General features: G+C 40.2%; 1 protein-coding gene across 5 annotated transcripts in view; it reads left to right on the plus strand.

Moving 5' to 3' along the window:
- Positions 1–850: 850 nt before the first annotated feature.
- UBE2K (ubiquitin conjugating enzyme E2 K) overlaps positions 851–19,643 on the plus strand; it is a 42,661-nt gene continuing 23,868 nt past the window's right edge. Inside the window, exons 1-2 of one of the 5 annotated variants that reach the window (XM_075148969.1) lie at positions 1,227–1,375; positions 8,922–8,961. Coding sequence is in view for 3 of the 5 variants with exons in the window: in XM_075148965.1 (XP_075005066.1) it covers positions 3,671–3,705; positions 8,922–8,961 (75 nt within the window). In the remaining 2 variants the exon portion in view is untranslated. Of the gene's footprint in view, positions 1,376–3,653; positions 3,706–8,921; positions 8,962–19,643 lie in introns of those variants that run through there. The other 4 variants (XM_075148968.1, XM_075148965.1, XM_075148966.1 and 1 more) reach the window with 4 other exon arrangements.

The following is a 19,643-nucleotide window of genomic DNA, read 5'->3' on the forward strand; positions in this document are numbered from 1 at the left end:
CACTATAAAATCTTTCTACAGGCCTTAATATCTTGAAAGCCTCTAGTTCCTGAATAAACAAGTTGTAAATGCAATCTCATGTTCCCCCCTGAAAATCTATCTATGCTCTTGCATACCATACCATATTTTGCGCACCTCGGGGTAGCAGGGACAGTTACTGATACTCTATTTCAGTTTTCCAGACAGAGCAACATCTGTGGCTTGCTGTGTTTGCTTCTGCAATAAAATGTAACAGTCCATTAGACAGGACTGACATTCACCTTTTACTCTTCTTTTAAAATCTTGTAGCAGAATCCATGAAAAGAAACAGTTCCTTACAGTGCCTCCTCAGAGCTGCCTGCTCCTGGGCCTGCCGGGCCTGCAGGTCCCCCTGTCCCGTGTCAGGAGGCAGCAGCGCCTCCAAGGGAAGGGCGAGGGTGGGAAGAGGGCAAGGAGCTGCGCCAGGAGAGAGATGTGCAAGGGACTGCAGTATTCTCCAGCGAGCATAAGGGGAAAAAAAATAGACGGGAACTGCTGTATGGTCAGGTTGAGCAGATTCTCAAGGCATGTGAAACCTCCCCTGGTTATTTTCGCTCAGGGACTTCACCAGAAGACACGTCAGCTGCTCCTTCAGCCAGCTGTTTCCTCAGGGGCACCTCAGACTTTCCCCCTGCTTCCTCGGCCTCCCCCCGACCCAGCCCTCCCGAGGGCTCTCCTTCACCCCCTTCCCCGGCCCGGTGCCTCAGGGCTCCCTCCTGCTGCGCGCTGCGGGCACGAGGCCGGGCCGGGGACGCCGGGAGGGCCGCCCTGCCCGCGGCGGGAGCCATGACAACACAACCGCCTTAACTCTGCCGCGGGGCCCGCCAGGGGCGGGGGGTGGCAGCAGGGCGCTGCCTGCAGACGTTTCTCCTCACGCTCTCGCCGGGCGCCGCCGGGAACCCGCCCGGCCCATGACGGCGGCAGGCAGGCAGGCAGGTGTCTCCCGGGGCGGGCGGCGAGCGGGGCGAAACCCCCGCGCCTCCTGAGGAGGTGGCGGCATCCTTCCCTCGGCGGCAGCGGAGGGGAGGAAGCGGAGAGGAGGCGGCCGAGAGCGCATGCCGCCGCCTCCCCCGCCGGCCAGCACTCGACCCCCACTGCCGGGGAGCCCCGGTGCCCGCTCCGCTCCGCGCACACGACGGCCCCTCCTGAGCGGCGGCGGCAGAGCCGGCTGCCCTAGCGCGCATGCTCGGCGCGGGCGCCATTTTGGTGGGGCCGGGAGTTATCCAGCGAGAGCGGCGGCGGAGCTCGCTGGGCCCGGCTCGGAGGCAGCGGCGAGTGGGTGCCCGCTGCGGAGATGGCTAACATCGCGGTGCAGAGGATCAAGCGGGAGTTCAAGGAGGTGCTGAAGAGCGAGGAGGTCAGAGCTTCTCCCCCCTGCCCCTGGCTCCGCCGCCACCTTTCCCCGTGTGTATGTCTGTGAGTGTGGGCAGCGGGGGAAGGTGCGGGCGCCCCGCCGGCCTGCGCGGGGACCCCGCTTCCCCCTCGGCCCCACCTCCCCGCGCTGGGGGTGGGCCCGTCCCACGGCCTCGGGGAGGGGAATGGCGATTCCCGGGGAGACGGGACCCGCCAGCCGCCGGGAGGGGGAAGGAGGGGGCCGCGGAGCCCCTCCCCCAGCGGGCAGCGGGAGCCGCCGGCGGCCTGAGGGGGGAGCGGGGCCGGCGGGCCGGGGCCCAGGAAGTGTGGCGGCGGCGCGGGTGGCGCGGCCCGAGGAGGCCGGGAAGGCAGGCCCCTGGCGAGGGTCCCCGCCGTCCGCGGCGGGCGGCCGATGCCCGGGAGCGCGCTGCCAGGCCGGAGGCTGCGGGGCGGGGTGGGGCCTGCCCGGCGCGGGGCGTCCCTCCGCACGCACGCGAGTGCCGCCGCCCGCGCGCGGCCAGGCCCACGCGCCGCTCCGCCGGGGAGAGGCTTCTCCGTGGGGGCCGGGAGGTGATGAAGCGAATTGGTGAGGCTGAGATGGGGGGTACGTGATCTCACACATCCGCTGTAACTCACCCCTCTGGTCAGCCAGTGCCTGAGGCTGCAGAGCACGGTTTTAATTTTTTTTTTTTTTTAAAGGGTTGTAACTAAATCCCTATTTATTTAGGTTACTTTAATACAGAACTTCCTTTATCCCACTGCAGGCTTACTCAGCCTTCAGGTGGATGCTTTTAAAGCTTCACTCATTTCAATCATGTTACCTCGTTTCCTGAACAGTATGTTCTGAGGTATGTGGTGGTCAGTAAGAGAAGCTGACTACTTTCAGGGGGACATTAAAGAAGTTCTGATCAGTTGGGGCAATACGTAGCAGCGTTTGCAGGGTTGCATTGATACAGCTTTTGCTGCGTCTGTATCGGAGTTGGTGGACATCAGCCAGATAGGTTTTAATGGTTGTGTCATCATTGTCGTCCTACTTGGGATGATGTTGCAGGTTAGATGCTTGTGAAATATTGATGTGAATATGTAACTCTTAAAGCTGGTATTTTAGAAATCTGGACATATTCACAGAGGAAAAATCGAGAGGATAATTTTTGAAAGATACTAATGACTTAAGGAAAACGTGTTGAGGATAGCAGTAGTTGATATGCTTTTAAATTAAGTATGTGCTGACAGCATTGTTGCTATGCAGCTTGAAGTAGCCCCTAGAAAAATGTAAGGGCCTTGTTTTACAACTGCCTTCAGAGTCCTGGCTGATTTCACCAAGCTATTGCACAGCGAATACAGAATTGCATGTAAAGTAAGAGAAATTTCTAGGTGGATACCTTTATACCAAAGCTAGAAAATCTAGACCTTGTACCCCATATAACCAGCTAATATTGTGGGAACAAAGAAGTCTGTATTTGAAAGTGCTGTCTAAAGGCTTCAAGACCCTTTCCCTTTTTTTTTATGTAGAAAAAACCCCAAACCTTAACTTACATAGGTTTTGGGGGAGATCCGTGCTAAATTTTCTTACTGCAAAGGTTGGATCTAGTGAGCATATTTTTTGCTATTCCTGTTTGTTTAATCTATGCATTGAAGGGCTCAGTACAGAATGTTGGAAATAAATAATATTATGAAATTGCCTTTAAGCTGCCTAAAGCTTCCCAGAAATAAGACCACAATTCTTACGAAACTGAAATTATGGAATTTTAAAATTATAATACAGAAGAGTTTAATATTTCTTCTTTTTCCTGCCATTAGCAAGCTACATATGAATGTTATGCTGATATAGCAGTATGTATAAAATTGCTGTTTACAGAATATACAAACTCCTCTGTCTTGAATGCAAAATTTCAGCATTACTCAATGGTTGTCTAAGTTGCAAGCAAAGTTTTTTGTGAATGTTTGTACATTCAAAGGCAGTCAAACTATGGTGTCAGTACCACTGAGCATGAAAACATATGGAGTGACATGGTGAATGGAGGTATAACTAAATACTACAAATCACAGAGGAAAAAAAATGGTTTTTTTCTATGTGATTTGTGTACTAAAATTATTATTAAACCTTGTTTCTTTAAAAAAAGAGAAAACTCTCATGAATGGTGATGCTAAATTTGTTATTTAGAAGTTTTAATCCCTCTCTGAAAGCAAAGTGGCTCACATTATCTGCACTTAAATTATTCTTGATTTGATGCTTTGAGCTACACCTGAACATGAAGAGCAGCCCCTCTGTTTCCTTGCAGATGCAGTATGATCACAAATGCCTGGGGGAGTGGGCAGGCACACTTGGAAAAAGTACATAGGAAGTTTGTTCTCTGTCTCCTTCTAGTACTCACTTTTGGGCTGAAATGGAGTGGTGGAACTAGAAATGTTTTTTAAGGGAGCAGCTGGATGGCAATTAATTTCTTCTGCCTTTGAAATATGTATTGGAAGCACCAAATTTCACTTCTAAGTATCAGAGAGCTCTGAAAAGCGTCTTTGTCCTTGCTATGGATAAGGATCCTTGGACAAGGATGCTATGGATCCTTGCTATTCATATGACTAAATATACTTTTCATATTATTTAGCGCTTTCTGTTTCCTTGACTTAAATGGCATTTCTGGGAAATCACTAAAATGTGAATATTAGACTATCTTGCCCTCTGGTTTACAGATAAGAGATGAAGTCTCTTTTAATATTGAGTCTGGAGCTTCTTGCGTATTTTGAAAAAACATTTAAAGTCTTTTCACACTTGAGCAACAGAAGCGTTTTTACTCTGCTTGCTTTATTATTTCTAGTTTTATTATAAGCCCTACACATTAACTTAAGACGTGGGATATTGTGTATTTAAGAGAGATCCTTGTAACTTTGCATCTCTTTAATATTTGAATTAAATAGATGAAACCAATTTGTCAGGAGTGCTCTCCAAAGTATGATTTAAATAAAACTTTTTACCTTTGTGTGGAAAAAAGCTTTAAAATTCTAAGGTAGATGAGGTACTGCATCTTTAACAAAGATGAAGTTAGTCTAGGTAGTAACTCGACTGGTTAAATATGTGTTAAGGATACTGTACTATGCTTGCATTAAAATTCTAAAATGAGTAAGCAGTATGTAAGTCAGATCATACTTCAAATCCTAGTCCAGGCAAGGCATCAGTTGCTCAACTTTGTCTCTTCTCTTGTTCTTTCATTTCATTAATCTGTTATCTTGTTGGTTTTATAGGCTGAAATTCTAAAGCCGCAGAACATATTTTGAACAAAAGTGTGAGGCTGCAGCATGATGGAAAAACCAATAGGGAGGGAGAAGAGTATCCCACTTTTGATAAGTGAGAGAAGGCTTTGGTGAAGGTTAGCTGGTATTATTTCAGAATAGAGTTACTGGAATGCTGCAGTGGGTAGCCAAGTCCTTACCTGCTCTCTGTTTATAAGCAGCTATCTTATGAGAGGAGGAATCTATCTGGCATTTAACAATGAATAGAAACATGTTGAAAAATTTTGTGGTCACTTAAAGACACATGCTGAGAAGTGGTTGTAGTTCATCAGGTATGTTAAACAATGTGTGACTTGTTTTCATATTTTAATGTCACATCAGTGTTTTGATTTAAAGAAATTATATTATGCTAGCATTGAATGTTTAATTGGCCATCTAGTTTCTGGATGTAAGGTGTTTTCTGGCCATTGGTAAGTCAGAGGCTAATAGATAGCTTACAGATACCTTCAGTACCAGAGTAGTAAGCTACACATGGGGAAACATAGCTTCCTCCTAGCAAGAAGAGAGTTGCTGGTATCTCTACCACAGAATGTTCTTCTCTTATGAATATCAAGAGGCGGGGGTTTATCTGCATGGGAGGTAAACCCAGATAGAGCTGAGAATAAATTAAACTCAAGTGCAGTTATGGAATATGAACATCTGCATGGGCAGATACCTGAAGTAGCAGTTCAAATTTGTAACTTGCTTGAATCCAAAATAGCATTCAAGTGGAGACAGTAGGTTAATGGCAAAATTTTGAAGTACTTCATTTCGAAGAAGGAAGTGGGTATTTGTTTTGGAGTCCGCTATGTGTTTTTGTGATTTACAGGAGAAAGGGAGAACAGAAAGGTAGTGGTAGTCTGCCATACCATGTCCCTTCTTAGGCTTTTAGAGTTCTCGTGAGTAGCTCTGGTGTTGCTTTTATCATTGCCTTTAGTGGTCTTGTGATTTGTGTCAATTCATAGTAGGATGCTAAGTGGCATCTCTGAAATTTTCTTGCTATTTGGAAAAGCCATAAGCGTTTAATCTTCAGGCTGAGAAAAACTTCATTACTTTGGTTTTTTTTATATTTGGGCAGTCTTAGGTGCTAGAAGTTCAATTCACTAAGATGGAAACTTTTAGTAGTAATTGTGCTTTAGTGTTACTAGAAGGGCCTGTTGGAAATTGTGGATGCTTGTTTTTCTTCCCATTTATCATGTAGAACAAATGCAGATATGTAAGAATGAGCTGTCTTCTATTATGGCTCCTGAATCAGCACCAGATTTTTTTTAAACAGCGTCCATTTTCTGCTAATACATATGCTTAACTTCTGATTTGTAAGAATAGTCTTATTGAAGTCAGTAGAGGTTTAGTGAGTGCAGTGGGACTGTTTGTGTGAGTAAAGCTAGAGTGTACCTAGTTAATTAAAAGGCGTAAAAATGAGAACTTTTAAACTGACGTTATTATATTGGTACTAATCTCTGTTCAGCCTCTCAGAAGTCTTGCATATGATAAAAAAGTGGTGGTGGGGGGTGTTGGAGCGCAGGGCTGCTATGCAAAGGGATCTTAGTAGGCTGGAGAAGTGAATGGGCTGACAGGAACCTTTTGGAGTTCAACAGAGGTAGGTACCAAGCCCTGCATCTGGGAGGAAGCAAACGCCATGCATCAGTACATAGAGACTGGAGACTGACTGGAAATAGAGCAGGCTAGCAGAAAAAGACCTGCATGGCCTAGTGGAGAGCAAGTTGAACATGATTCAGGAGTGCTCTTGTGGCAAAGAAGCCCAACCACATACTGGGTTGCATTAGCAAGAACAAAGAACATAGTTGTGGGTTGCAAGAAGTGATTCTTCCTCTCTATTCTGTGCTTATGAGACCATATCTGATGTACTGTGTCCAGTTTTGGGCTTTCCAGTGTAGGACATTGATATACTGGAGTGAGACCAGCAGAACACCATCAAGGTGGTTAAGGGGCTGGAGCACATGATGTGTGAGGAGAGGGTGAGAGAACTGACGTTGAGAGAACTGTCCAAAGGGACATCTTCCTGTCATCCACAAATACCTAGTGAGAGGCTCTGGAGAAGAGCCAGACTTGTGTCAGAAGTGCACAGGGATAGGATGAGAGGCAACAGACGCAAGCTGGAACATAGGAAATTCTGACTAAACACTGCGGGGGGGAAAAATTACCATGATAGTAGTCAAACATTTAAACAGATTGACCAGCGGGATTGTGGAATCTCTATCCTTGGAGATGTTCAAAACTCAACAAGTTCTTGAGCAAGCTGCTCTCACTGGACCCGCTTTGAGCAGGAGGTAGGACTAGAGGCCACGCAAGTGTCTATTCCTACATGATTCAATATTTCTAGTATAAGTTTGTTTTTTAATTACTGTGTTTTTTTCTGTTTGTGAAAAAAAACATACAGGCAGAGGCTCCAACTCTGTTGCCACACCTGGTAAAACTTTCCTCTGTAAGCAAATTGAAGAATTTTAAAGTTGACTTTTTCTTTTTAGTTCAGAAGTTTCCACTATTGTAAGACAATAAGATATCCTATTCCTCTTTAAATGGGGGGCTCGGTTTTTCTGGTAGATGCAAAGCAGTCAGGTTTTTAGGTCGAACAAGTTCTGGGTTGGAACTGTGAAGGTAGAACAGATACGAGATCCATAATGCTTCTTTAAGCTGCATGTTTCTGAAATGTGACGACCATCTTAACTTTAAAATAGTTGTGAGATCCTTTGTACATTACCAAAAAGAATTTTGTCTACTGTGTATTTCAAGCCATGCCTATGATTTTAGGCAAGACAAGGTTTAGACCTGTTTCTTATAATTATATAAAAAGGATACTGAAATGCCATTACTGTGCATCTTTGGTTTTCTTAATTCCATCTATGATGTGTTTGGTTACATCTTCCAGTTTGTAGTGGAAAATAATGCAGAATGGATCTGTAGATCTTTGCCTTCAAACGAGTTTGTCTGTAAGTCACTTTTTTGGTAACTTGTCCTGGTTTCGGCTGGGATAGAGTTAATTTTCTTCCTAGTAGCTGGTATAGTGCTGTTTTTTGGATTTAGGATGAGAATAATAAACACTGATGAGAATAAAACACACTGATGTTTTAGTTGTTGCTAAGTAATGCTTACACTGGTCAAGGACTTTTCAGCTTCTCATGCTCTACTGACTGAGAAGGCTGGGGTTGCACAAGAAGCTGGGAGGGGGCACAGCCGGGACAGCTGACCCAAACTGGCCAAAGGGATATTCCATACCATATGATGTCATGCTGAACAAAAACCTTGGGGGGGTTGGCTGGGGGGACGGGGCTGCTGCTCGGGAATGGCTGGGCATTGGTCAGTGGGTAGTGAGAAATTGCATTGTGCATCACTTGTTTTGTATATTCTTTTATCATTATTATTATTTTCCCTTCCTTTTCTGTCCTATTAAATTGTCTTTATCTCAACCCATGAATTTTACCTTTTTTTCTGATTCTCTCCCCCATCCCACTGGGAGGGAGTGAGCGAACAGCTGTGTGGTGTTCAGCTGCCTGCTGGGTTAAACCACGACATAATTAAAGAATAGTTGGCTCAAAACAAAATGCATTTGCTAGGAAGTTTTAAGAAAACTGCTTGTTATTCTCACTTCTAAGGTGAATAACTGAACTACTGGTTTACTTGTAGTTTTACGCCTGTTTATCTGAACCATGTAGCTGTTTTTCAAGTTCTATGAATATAATACCATTGCACTTTTAAGATCAGTATTACGTAGATACTAATAAACACTAGTATTATGAATATTACTTAAAACTGTGATTCAAAATACTAACCATACAATGTTAGTGATCATTTGACCAGTTGGCCAGTGGCTATGAGTTGGCCAGTGGCTATGAGTTGGCCAAGTATTGGTAGTGGGAATATTTGAGCAGGGAAGGCAAGATCTATTGCTCATTCCTGCATTCAGTTAGTGGCATTTTTTCATGTTAACATGTATCCAGTTGAGTCCAGATGTTTAGTGAATGGTCTACATATCAGTTGGCAGAATCCTAAAGATTTTGGGAGTAAGTGGAAAACAGAAAAAAACTTGGTCTCCATTGGAATCAGGTTCATTTGGTTGTCTTTGGTAATCTCTTAAAAACCTGAGGAAGGAGAGCAGTCACTAGTTACAGGACTGAGTTAGTCAGTTTAGGATTAGGGCTTAGGCTGCAGCTACCAGATGGTACCCTCTGACCACAACTCTTTGTGGACCTAAGGGGTAGTAGGAATTAGCCAATCCTTTAACCTTTCCAGTCTCCCATTCATTCTTCTGTGCTTGTTTCCAGGAGTTTGGCTTTAATAGGAAAGAAGTGTACGAGTCCTAAGGTTAGTTCACTTTACTCAGTATGAAATTTAAATAAAGTTAACGTTTTATCATAGTAAACTTGTGTAACTATAAACTGCAAGAAGGTGCTGGTTAACAGTCCAATCCTGAGTTGTCTGGTGGTCTTTCGGTTGCATTAAACTTGTTAAACTAGTGCAAGTACTTAGTTCTTAAATTCTTCACCTGTTAAACCATTTCTAGCTTGTTTCATAATGCTAGTAGGGATTGTTGTCGTTACTATACTTCATCACTCTTACACTAATAGTTGCTGCTGGTATTAAATTGAGAAAATGCTTCTGTTTAAACTTTATCATTAATATGCAGTCTATTTTTTTGTCTCTGACAAACTAGGTAAAACTGCTGCAATGTAGGTAAGGAAAATAAGCAATTTAGTTCTTTTATGACAAAGAGTGTGAATTTTGAGGAATAGTATTCTATTAAGGCATTCTAGGGATGTAGTCCACTTTTGCCCTCCTGACTTACCTAGCATTTTCCCTTCAGTGTTAATACTTGTAATATTTGAATTGAGAGCACTTGAGTATGCTTGCCATGAGTATTTAATAAAATAGTATCTGCATAATAAATGAAGTACCTCTGTGAGCAGCAAAAATAACCTTGTTTGAGGACCAGATCTGCGTCTGTTATTCTAGCGTGTTGTAACAGAATTGTACTAAGGCCATGGATTGCTCCTCTCTAGTCTTTGAAGTGTCTGCACAGGAGAGTGATGTTGTGAATATCCCTGGCTACAGAAGAAGCTTCATTCAGCACTTACACTTTATTGGACACTGTAAAATTCCGTCAGTCATAGAGTATGACTCCTATTTGGCTATGCTTATGTTTGAGAGCTGAGCTCATACTGTGTATCATTAGTAGGAAACTAATTAGTGTTCATTATTTCATCTTTACTACTCATTATTAGCCAGTAAGATCAACAATTCATTGGGAAAGGAACGACTAATTGTATAATCTAGTTTAGAAAATCAAGGTTTAAGATGACATGCCTTCAGGTTTTGAAATACGTTTGTACAATGTTTTATGAAGGGGCGGGGGGACCAAACCCACAAATGCATTAGTCCATGTTTTACTTAAATAGGTAGTTTAGTTCAAGCCAAATATATATCGCTTTTTATTTTTAGCTGAATGTGAACTGTGAGAAAGTCTTTTTAAGTTTTTGCTATGTTAGGATGTGTTTAAATACAGGAGGCTGTTGTGAAATAAGGTAGCATATACAAATGGAAATCATGGTAGCTGTGTTGTATTTGCTCCCTTTCTGGAAACTCTTAGAGCCTTCATGGTGTTTAGTTAAGCCCTTCCACTTTGGAATAAGGGTGTCCATATGGGAAGCTAGTACAGAAAAACTGTTCTGAGCTATTTCTGCAAGTCTTCAAGCTCTGGGACTGTGAGTGAATTAGCATAATTGATTTAAAATGAGCTGAATCCTGTGATTCCTTTATATGTAGAATTACTAGCAACCTAAATAGGGTAGACTTACAGAATTGACTGCAGAATCTGCATCAAATGGTTTTGTGTGTTTATAGAATGACTAATTCAAAGTATGGTTCAAACTGATTATTAAAGCATACTTTATCTGCTGGGTTTTTCAGTTGTTTTGCATCAAAGACAGAACTGTGCATAAAAAGATAAGGAAAAATGCATCTTGCATTCTTGCAAAACTGCTTGTTCATTTAGGCTTTCCTGATCAGGGTTAACCGGAACAGGAGTCCCTTGCACTGTGCTCATTCTGATGTGGAGTATCTCAGTGGTCCTCGGATTAGGTTCGAGCAACTCTTGCCCGTGATTAATGCTCCTAGTAGTGTAAATTGCATAGTTAGACATAGCCTGTGACTGTATAGGGGCCCTTAACCAGTATAGGAGTGTAGGTATGCTGTTATGTACACAGCTTTCATGGCATAGCTTTACCAGTTTAACCACACTGTCCCTTAGTGAGACAAGCAATGATTTTATAACTGCAGTTAAGGCTTATGCCAGCATAGCTGTGTCAGTTACACCTCTGCGTGTCCGTGACTGATGCAACGAATTTGTCAGAAATAGTTTAGACAGACACTAGAGTTGAAGTTTCAAAATTCTTTTAAGTTGTCCTCAGGCAGTGCCAAGAAGCAGTGTCACATTCCTCCTGCAGCCTGGTCTTCTCTTCCCACTTTTGTGCTCCTTCTCTTACTTGCAATGTTTGTGGTGAATCAAATCAGGCAGTTGGGTTAAAACGAAAGAACTTTCTTACTAAAATAGTTTTAATTCAGTTGTTTGCTCTGCAGTTATATGAACACTTGCACAAAATTCTGCCCCCTCCTTTATATTAGATCTACCAGGACCAGGAGGAAAGTAGGACCTTGGCAGCTGTTAGCCTAGCTTAAATTGCAGTGGAAGTAGTCTCTTTAAGTTTTTTCGTAGAGTGATGTTTTAACAGCTGAACATTAGCAAGAATAGGTATTTAGATACCTTAAATAAAAAAGGTTGTACTAAAACTTGGTGATGCTCCAGGTCTAACTGTTGCGAAACGAACATGTTTTTGATATTTGAGATGTTTTGTGTTCTGACAGGAAAAAAAAAAATCCCTCTTGGTATTGTTCTTGTTTGTAAACACATGTAGTAATACAGAATTTTAAGGCTGGCACAGGTTTAGTCTCTTGTTAAGACATTTTACTAAAGAGTCTTATGAAGATGCATTTAATAAGTAAAACTGTGATAAATATGAAAATTCTAGTCTGAGTCTATTACCAGTACTACAGAAGTCGCACAGTGTTCATATTTGTAGCTCCTTAGGTGTATTAAAATAAAAGTTACATATTAGTAACATAGTATATTGATCAGTAAATAAAAAAAATTAGTATGGAAAAATAATCTCACATATTTTTACTAAAACAGGCATAACTCTAGAAAATCATGTGAGTACAGTGAGATTAAACAGAATGTGAAATGTGGAAGAACTTAAAGACTGAAATTGATAGTAGGTCAAAGAACGTGGGAGCATTTTAAGAAAATGTTTTTCTTTGTATTGACCTTTTCTTATCTAGGAAAGTTGCTCTTTAATGTGCTTTAGACAAACTTGTTGCCTCTCTTCTCCTTGCCCTGCCCCAAACATTTGATTGTTTCACAGATGAGCATTGCTCTCTGCTTTGAAGGTCAGCAAGAGCGCCCTCTCTGAGAATGCAAATGTGATCTGCTGGTCTCAACTGATAGTGCAGTGCATGTACTTCATAGTCGTGACTGTGGTAATTATGTGACATTTCTGCTTCTCTTAATAATAACAAGCTTAGGCACTGGAGATGCACTTGATTCCGGCTTTTAAGCTGGAGTGAGTCTGAAGGAATACTTCCAAAGTATTGAACTATTCCTGCTTGCTTTGGTAGCTCTTTGTGACTGGGGGGAGGGGGCGGGGAAATCAACAATTTTAGACCTCAATATTTTTGAAGTTGAATTTGCCATTTTGCTGCAGGACAGTGTCCTGCACTTTGCTTCCTAGTAGAGTTGTTGCAAAAGAGTGAGCTGCGCAGATGCAATGTAGTTATCCGGAGCTACTCTGGGGTAGCAAAGGGTTAAGAAGGTAGAGTGTTGGTTTGAAAAGAAGTAAGGGCAGGGAGATGGGAGGAGAGGCTGGTAGTTGATTTCTTAGACAGCAGCCTAAGAGGTGAGCTTTTGTGGAGAGAGCTGAATCATTTGGACTAAGTTGAGAGAGTTAATGGTATCGTAGCAGAAGAGTATAAAAAATAACGTGGCAATTATGGCAAAACAAAATTACTTTGAATATTTATCCACAGATTTGCAAGGGGTTGGTAAATAGGATAAGAACGAACTTGGTTTTGTTTTTTAAGTTACTAATTTAAATAATTGTTTAATGGAGTAAAATGCTACTGAAAAGTTGGAGTTTTCTGCTCAACACTTATGTTTACTTAGACTCATGGCCTTTTGCGAAAATAGCCTTATATGGATTTCATTATGATAGTCAATCAGATGATCTTTTTCTATAACTCTCTTGAGATACGTTCATGCCAGATTTTGGTGTAGAGTAGGACTGTTGTGGTAGAATATAAAACGGGGGGAAGGGTAAGAACAGTTTTATGAGACACTAGTAACTTTATAGTACCATAGATTAATTTTGCTAGCATGGCTTTAGACTAGGGTGGAGTATTTCTTACTTAATTTGGCTTATTAAATATTGATCCTTACAGCATCAGTATAAAATGTTTGGATGTTCAAAAGTACCTACTTTACATCTGTAAATCGTAGCTGTATCAAAGAAGTAACTAAATTTTGATTAGATTTTAGGTAGGTTAAAAAGTGTTTATTGCCAATTTACCTCATAGAGGAATTAAACAAAAATTTAAAAATTCTGTCTGAAAGATAAAGTAATTTTTTTTTTTTGTTGGTGCAATTGGGAAATAATTAGTGATAGAAAACATTTTGTTTTAAATGCACGCCCTCCCTTGCAAACTAGTGGACTTTGTCCTTGGCTGAGAAAATTCTGGAGAAGTTTTTCAAATTTATTCCTTAATCGTTGCTGAAATCTTGGCATGTACGTTCTTTAACATTTTTGTCACTTCTTAAAACTTTTCCTTAATGTGTAAGTTGCTTGTCTTAAAGCACGAAATGGTTACAGAGTTTTAATACTTAGCTGCTTTTATTGCAACTAGACTTGTTTATCTATACACATCATTTATCATTTATGTGTCTTTTCAGGTTAGGGTTTTTCTCTTTGTTTTTTTTGTTTTTTTTTTTAATATACATATGTTTCTAGAGTTTTCTATGAGTTATTTTTGTAAAAACAAAGTAAATTAACGGAAAATAGTAGTACTTTAGCCGGTATAGAGTATATTCCCCTTAAGATGGAGGAAAATCATGTTACAGGACCTATAAAATCACAGACTGCAGGTAGTGAATTGCTGTATGGAATAGCGGGATTTTTGGGGGGGAGGGGTTGTTTGTTTTGAGTTTTTTACAGACAGAGTTATTCAGAAGGAACCCCTTTTAAATTGGGTTTTAAATTCCAAATCTAATTCTATTTCAAGTAGGGTGTGTTTGTGTGTGTGTGTGTTTTTTGTTTTTATAAATCCTTATTTAGCATGTCGTCATTTATACTCAAAAATATTTGATATGAATTTTGCATGTGGTATCTGAATATGTAAGTTGAGACAGATACACTTAGAAGATACAAGTAATAATTCATTTTGACACTACTTTATTCTTTTTAAGAAAGTAACATGCTGAATTGAAGCTATTAATATTGCTAATAAACATAATTTCTTTTCCTTTTTTATTCTGACCACAACAGTTTAAAACATAGTATGTATGCTAATGGATGTATAGTGGAGAATTGGGCCTGTTACATTTCTTTGGAGTAATTTTACTATGCAGGGATCAAAGGTCTAATGTTAAGATAATGTCATGGGGGGAGTAAGTAGAGTTGGTTGGTCCTAGAATAACCTCACTCAAAACTTCTGTTTTGTATGCCATCATCATCCGCTATTAAGTACATAAGGTGTTTTGTAGCCATGGGTGACATGGACGTGTGAGGGATTCTTTTGGATTTTGGGACTTTGGGTTTTTTTTTATTTCTTCCACTCGAGAGGGTTCAACATAGATGTCAAAAACTGCTGGCCATGTAATTAAAAAAAAAAAAATTTAAAAACATCTTATTCCTGCATTTTTGGTTAAACCTACCAGTATCTATCCATATGTTGCCAGCTCTGATAATAGGCATTTTAATGCTGATTACTTGAGGTTAACTTTTTTCCTGATAGCCTACTTATCAAAATTACTGTAGAATTTGGAGGCTTTTTGGAAAGCATAAAAAATTCCAATGCACTTGTAATGCCTACTTCTAAAAAAAAAAAAAGTAATTTCATCTACCTCCAGTCTTCAGGAAGTAGACTTATCTCAGGATCGAACTTGGAAATTTCTTTTTTTTTCTTTTTTGGTAAATGTAGTAACTAGTATTTTGTATGTGGGAAAGAAATTTTTAGAACAGTAGTGCAATTTTTATCATCTTGTCTTAACATGCTCCTGTGATGTTGATATGTTACAGTTTTGTCTTGGCTCTCTTTTTTGCTTTTTATCTTCTGTGAAGGAAAACTTTGATTTTTAAGAGTGGAGGTACTGGACTAGTGAAGAGGATAATAGGCCATGAATAACACATAAATAAAAGTTTTTTAAAGGCAGATTGGAGAAGAGAGAAAGAGATGGCATGGAAGGCTCAGGAGAAAGGGTGGATTAACTGCAGAAAGAAGGCAGGCCCCTCTAATGAGGGACTCCTTGTTAAGGCCTGTAGACTATGGTGAATAAAAAGAACAGAAAAGCTTGTTGTCATCTGAGAGTAATATTACAAGGTTCAGAGCTGCTCTCTGGAAGGATTTTAGTAGAAATGGAGAAGACGTGTGTGATAAAGTCTTCACAGTGGGAGAACTTACTCTTCAAAGTTTCTGCAGGAGTGGATTTTGTGTTCTATTCAAGGAGGATACTCAGATATAAAACTGGCTAGTGTAATTCTGGATTTTTTTTTTTAAAGACAGGAGGCAGGCAAAGACAAGTCAAAATATTATCGATCAATAGGTACTCTAATAAATGTGATTAAGTGTCCAGTCTTTGGGAGATGCTCACAGAATGACTCTTCACGAAGGATTGATTCTTTTAGGTTTCTTTTTAGAAATAAGGCTTTTGTAATGGATGAAAGTGCCTTATATGAATCTTCCCCAACTTTTCTGCCTCATGCTTTTAGTTTAATCTCCATGCTTGGGTTTAATCTCCACAAGACAGAATAAAATTGGGTAAGCATGACTATAGCAATGCATAAAGAGTCTCAGCAGTTGGGATGGTCTAAAAGACGACAAATCTTTTGACTAGAGCCCTAGTGTGAAGCAGGGGATGCATTTAAAAAGAAAAAAAGGCTATACATAGTCCGACTAGAATATGAAGAAAAAAAGATGAGGGAATGGCATCATACATTGTGCAATATGTTGCATTAACATTCCTTTGTCAGTCTTGATCAAAATAATTTTCAGGTGTGATGATGGGAAGTTCTGCTGGTATAGTATTGGACTTGTAGATTCCTAGATTCCTTTGGTGTCGGAGTGTTTTCATGTTGGCAAGAAATGCTAGTGGGAATTGTATTGTTACAGAATTTAACTTCTTTGTGATTATAGAAATAAATGCTGCTAGTGATGGCATGGCTCATATTTCAGGAATTTTTAGCCCAGTGATTTAGTCACCAAATTGTTACTGAATCAACAGGAGGTGATGCTGTTTTAGACTTGGTATGGAAGTGTAATGAGGTCTTTGTAAAAGAACTGCTTCTGGAAAATCAACTTGTGTTGTGAGATCACAAGCTGATTCAAAAATTCTGTGCTAAGATCATTGGTGTCAGAGGCATGCTTTTGGAGAACTCTGCCGTTGCTAACATTTTAGAGACAGCTCAGATGATTACGGTGGAGGCCAGGGATTTATTCTGTTAGAGCTGCTAAAATTAAGTAATTTTATCCTATGTGATCCTCATTAAGGGGAAATATTGTAGGAAAACACTCCAGATTTAATTGGATGAATAATCACTTCAGTAGAGTTAAATATTAGTTATTGCTCCAGGGATGAAGGAAAAAGCAAGAATTGGCAAGGTCAAGCTGAGTTGCACCTTGAAAAGTCTACCAGAATAGCATGAAAAAGGTTCTTCAGCTATGTAAATTAAAAAAAAGCATTTGTTATATGGAGGGCATGATAGAATTTAAGCATGAACCCAAGATTAAATTAAACCTTACACTGAAACAGCGTAATATAGCCTGCTATTTTTCCTCAAGGTTCTGTACAAAGGGAGCAAGGATATGGAGACAGCTACAGCTGTAGTAATAAAAGCAGTCATCTCAAATGGGGGAACCAGGATCACTGAGTCTTGAAAGAAACTGAGCTTAGCAATAGGGTTTGTTTTTGTTTGTTTGTTACCAAATTTATGGAGTCAGGAAGGATTTGTTCTGAAAAACAGCTAGTGTGGTACTAATTGAAATTGAATATGAAGGTGAATATCCAGGCTGCTACAACAGTGTGCAGGGCACTGAAGAAAAGTAAAATGTTAAGTAGAAAATTAAGCAAGCTGCAGCATGGGTTAACCGTAGATCATACAGTTGAAATTCATCCCTTTTGCTATTGCTTCAGTCCTCAAGATGGAAAATCATGGGTTTACTTGCAAAGAACAAGAACTCCTGCTGTCAATGTGGAGCTTACCAGGTGAAGTTGACAGCTTACTGGTTGACAGAGGGAGAGCGGGAGAACCTGAATAGACCTTAGAATGACTGCCTTACCTGAGCAGGTAGTTTTGGTGACTCGTTAACTGTATTGGTTATTTAAACCATTGTGCTGCTTTGTGAACTAAAAGGTAACGCACAGGGGCAATACCTCTGAGAAAGCACAGTGCAGTCACTGACGGGGACAAAATCTTCCATAGGAGGCCTTGCTGGCACTCAGTCACTTGATCTGAGCCTCATGTCATGCTGCCACAGAAGGCAGAAATTTGATCTTAGGTTATGCTGGTTGTGATATATTTTCAGTGAGTGCAACGGAGTGTTTGTGTCACGGATTCTGAGACTTCATCTAAATTCCTTTACGTAGGGCTAGTTAGGTGATCATGGGACATAGAGTGAGAAATTTAAAAAAAAATTTGTATGGCGAGATTAAAATTTCAGCTTGTTTAGAGCAAAATTAAGGTGAAAAGGGAAATCGGTATAAATACCGTATATTTTGCGAGAGGAATAAATACTAGAGATACAAAGAAACTTGTTGGAGCTGGGAAACAATGCTGTCACAGGTGGGCATAAATAGATTATAACTTTACCTAAATTGTCGTTTAAAAAGCTTTTAACAATTGTGAGGTAGTGGAATGAGCTGCCAGTTGGAATAGTGAGCGCAAAAAACTTACAAGGAGGATTGGAAAGCTTGCAAGAGGAATGTGTTGCCTATGATTGAGTTTGGATTCAGAGAGGGAGTTTCTTACAGTGCCTGGCTGTTGGGGAGGGCTGTCTCGCTGGGATAGCCTGTCCTTCTGCTGCTCAGTATTATGGAAACAAAGCTTTAAAAGAAAACTGTTTTGGTTGCTCTCTGGTCATGCAACTTGTATGAACAGTAGGAGGAAAGAAAATAAATCTAAAATATGTTTAAAAACGTAATTTCATCAGTTATATTAATAACTTCCTTTCTCTGATGTCTTAGCTAAGGTCATGAAAGACAATGCAAGATCTGATGCTGAGCTTAAAACAAAAAGTTAGTTTATAGATATAAATTAGTAAAACAGAACCATTACGTTTAGTATTTAACTGGCTTTTGATTTTGGAGGTGCATGGAGCGTTCTTAATTTGTAGCGTGGTTGAATCTTTGTTTTTTGAAGTGCAGTACTTGGCCTCAACTATGCAGTTGCAGGTGCTGCCTCATTTGTGTGGGTTTGAAGGGTTTTTACCCAAGTTTTAAAGACAAGCGTGTGTAACTATAGCTGTAAAAAGCTCCCAATTCACCATTAGATTAATGTAGTGAAACTTTTAATGAGGGGCTTTTGCATGGTGAAACTTTTATTTAAACTTTGATTTTTCTTTATATCTGTGAGCATCTCTGCTCAGAAGAGCACCCTCTTTGGTGGGGGGGGACTGAATCTGTAGAACATTTACAGGAAGGAAATAGAGGTAATCTGCCAACTATTGTTCAGTGAATTCTGCATCGTTAACAGTTCACATCATTGGTAGATCCAAGAACCAGTTGATGGCAACCATCAGCTTTATCTGACTTAACTCTTCTCTCATAGCTGTCAGCAACTAAGTTTACTCTAAGGGAGAAGAGAAGTGCAGCTGCACAGGGCTTTTTGGCATAGAAGTTGGAACAATTATAAAGGATCTGGGAAGATGATACAAGTTCTTGAAAAAAAAACATAGAATTCAGGAAATCTGTATTGCAGTCAGTGAGCACAGTATACAGAAGTAGCAGAATGGACAAACCTGTGATTACTTACCTCTAAAAACTTCATGGTATATCTTTCTAAAAGGAGATTCTGCTTTGCATCCTCCCAAAAAAGTTACTGGCTGGAAGACTTGTATGAATTTCACTAACACTGCTCTTTGGACTTGGAAAGCAAATTCAATGGAATGAGTAGCTCTGGCTAAACACTTCTCGGAATCAGTTTCTGGAAAACATATGTTTTTTTCAGTATCAAAATACAGTGTTTTTATTTTGTAGGCAAGTTGATATGGGGTGTGAAAATGTTGAGGAGGTGACAATGAAATTCAAGTGTATAAATAGTTTGTACCTTACACCTAAATATTAAAGATAAACATGATCTTAAGCAAGACTACAGTATTCTGTTTAGATCATCATATTGTTTAAAAATAGTGAGCACTCCATTTGGGGAAGTCTTTCTGTATTCCAGTGAAAGTGGCAATCATGTCTATTATTAATTAAATTGCTCTAAACAAGAAAAAACCAATGTGTAACTCGCTCAATTTAATTTTATAGTTTATAGTTTAAGATATGTAGAATTAATAGCTGATTTGAAAGATCACGGTCTTTTTAAAATGTAATCAACTTTAAAATATAATTTTAGATATTGTGTTGCTGGGTTGCTTTGCTTATTTTAGTGATAGTATAAATATTGTTGAAATTTCTAATGCTTCACAAATAGTCCATTTTTAATGAAGTAAAATTCCAACTG

This window comes from Calonectris borealis, chromosome 4 (genome assembly GCF_964195595.1).
Source record: "Calonectris borealis chromosome 4, bCalBor7.hap1.2, whole genome shotgun sequence".
Classification (NCBI taxonomy): domain Eukaryota; kingdom Metazoa; phylum Chordata; class Aves; order Procellariiformes; family Procellariidae; genus Calonectris; species Calonectris borealis.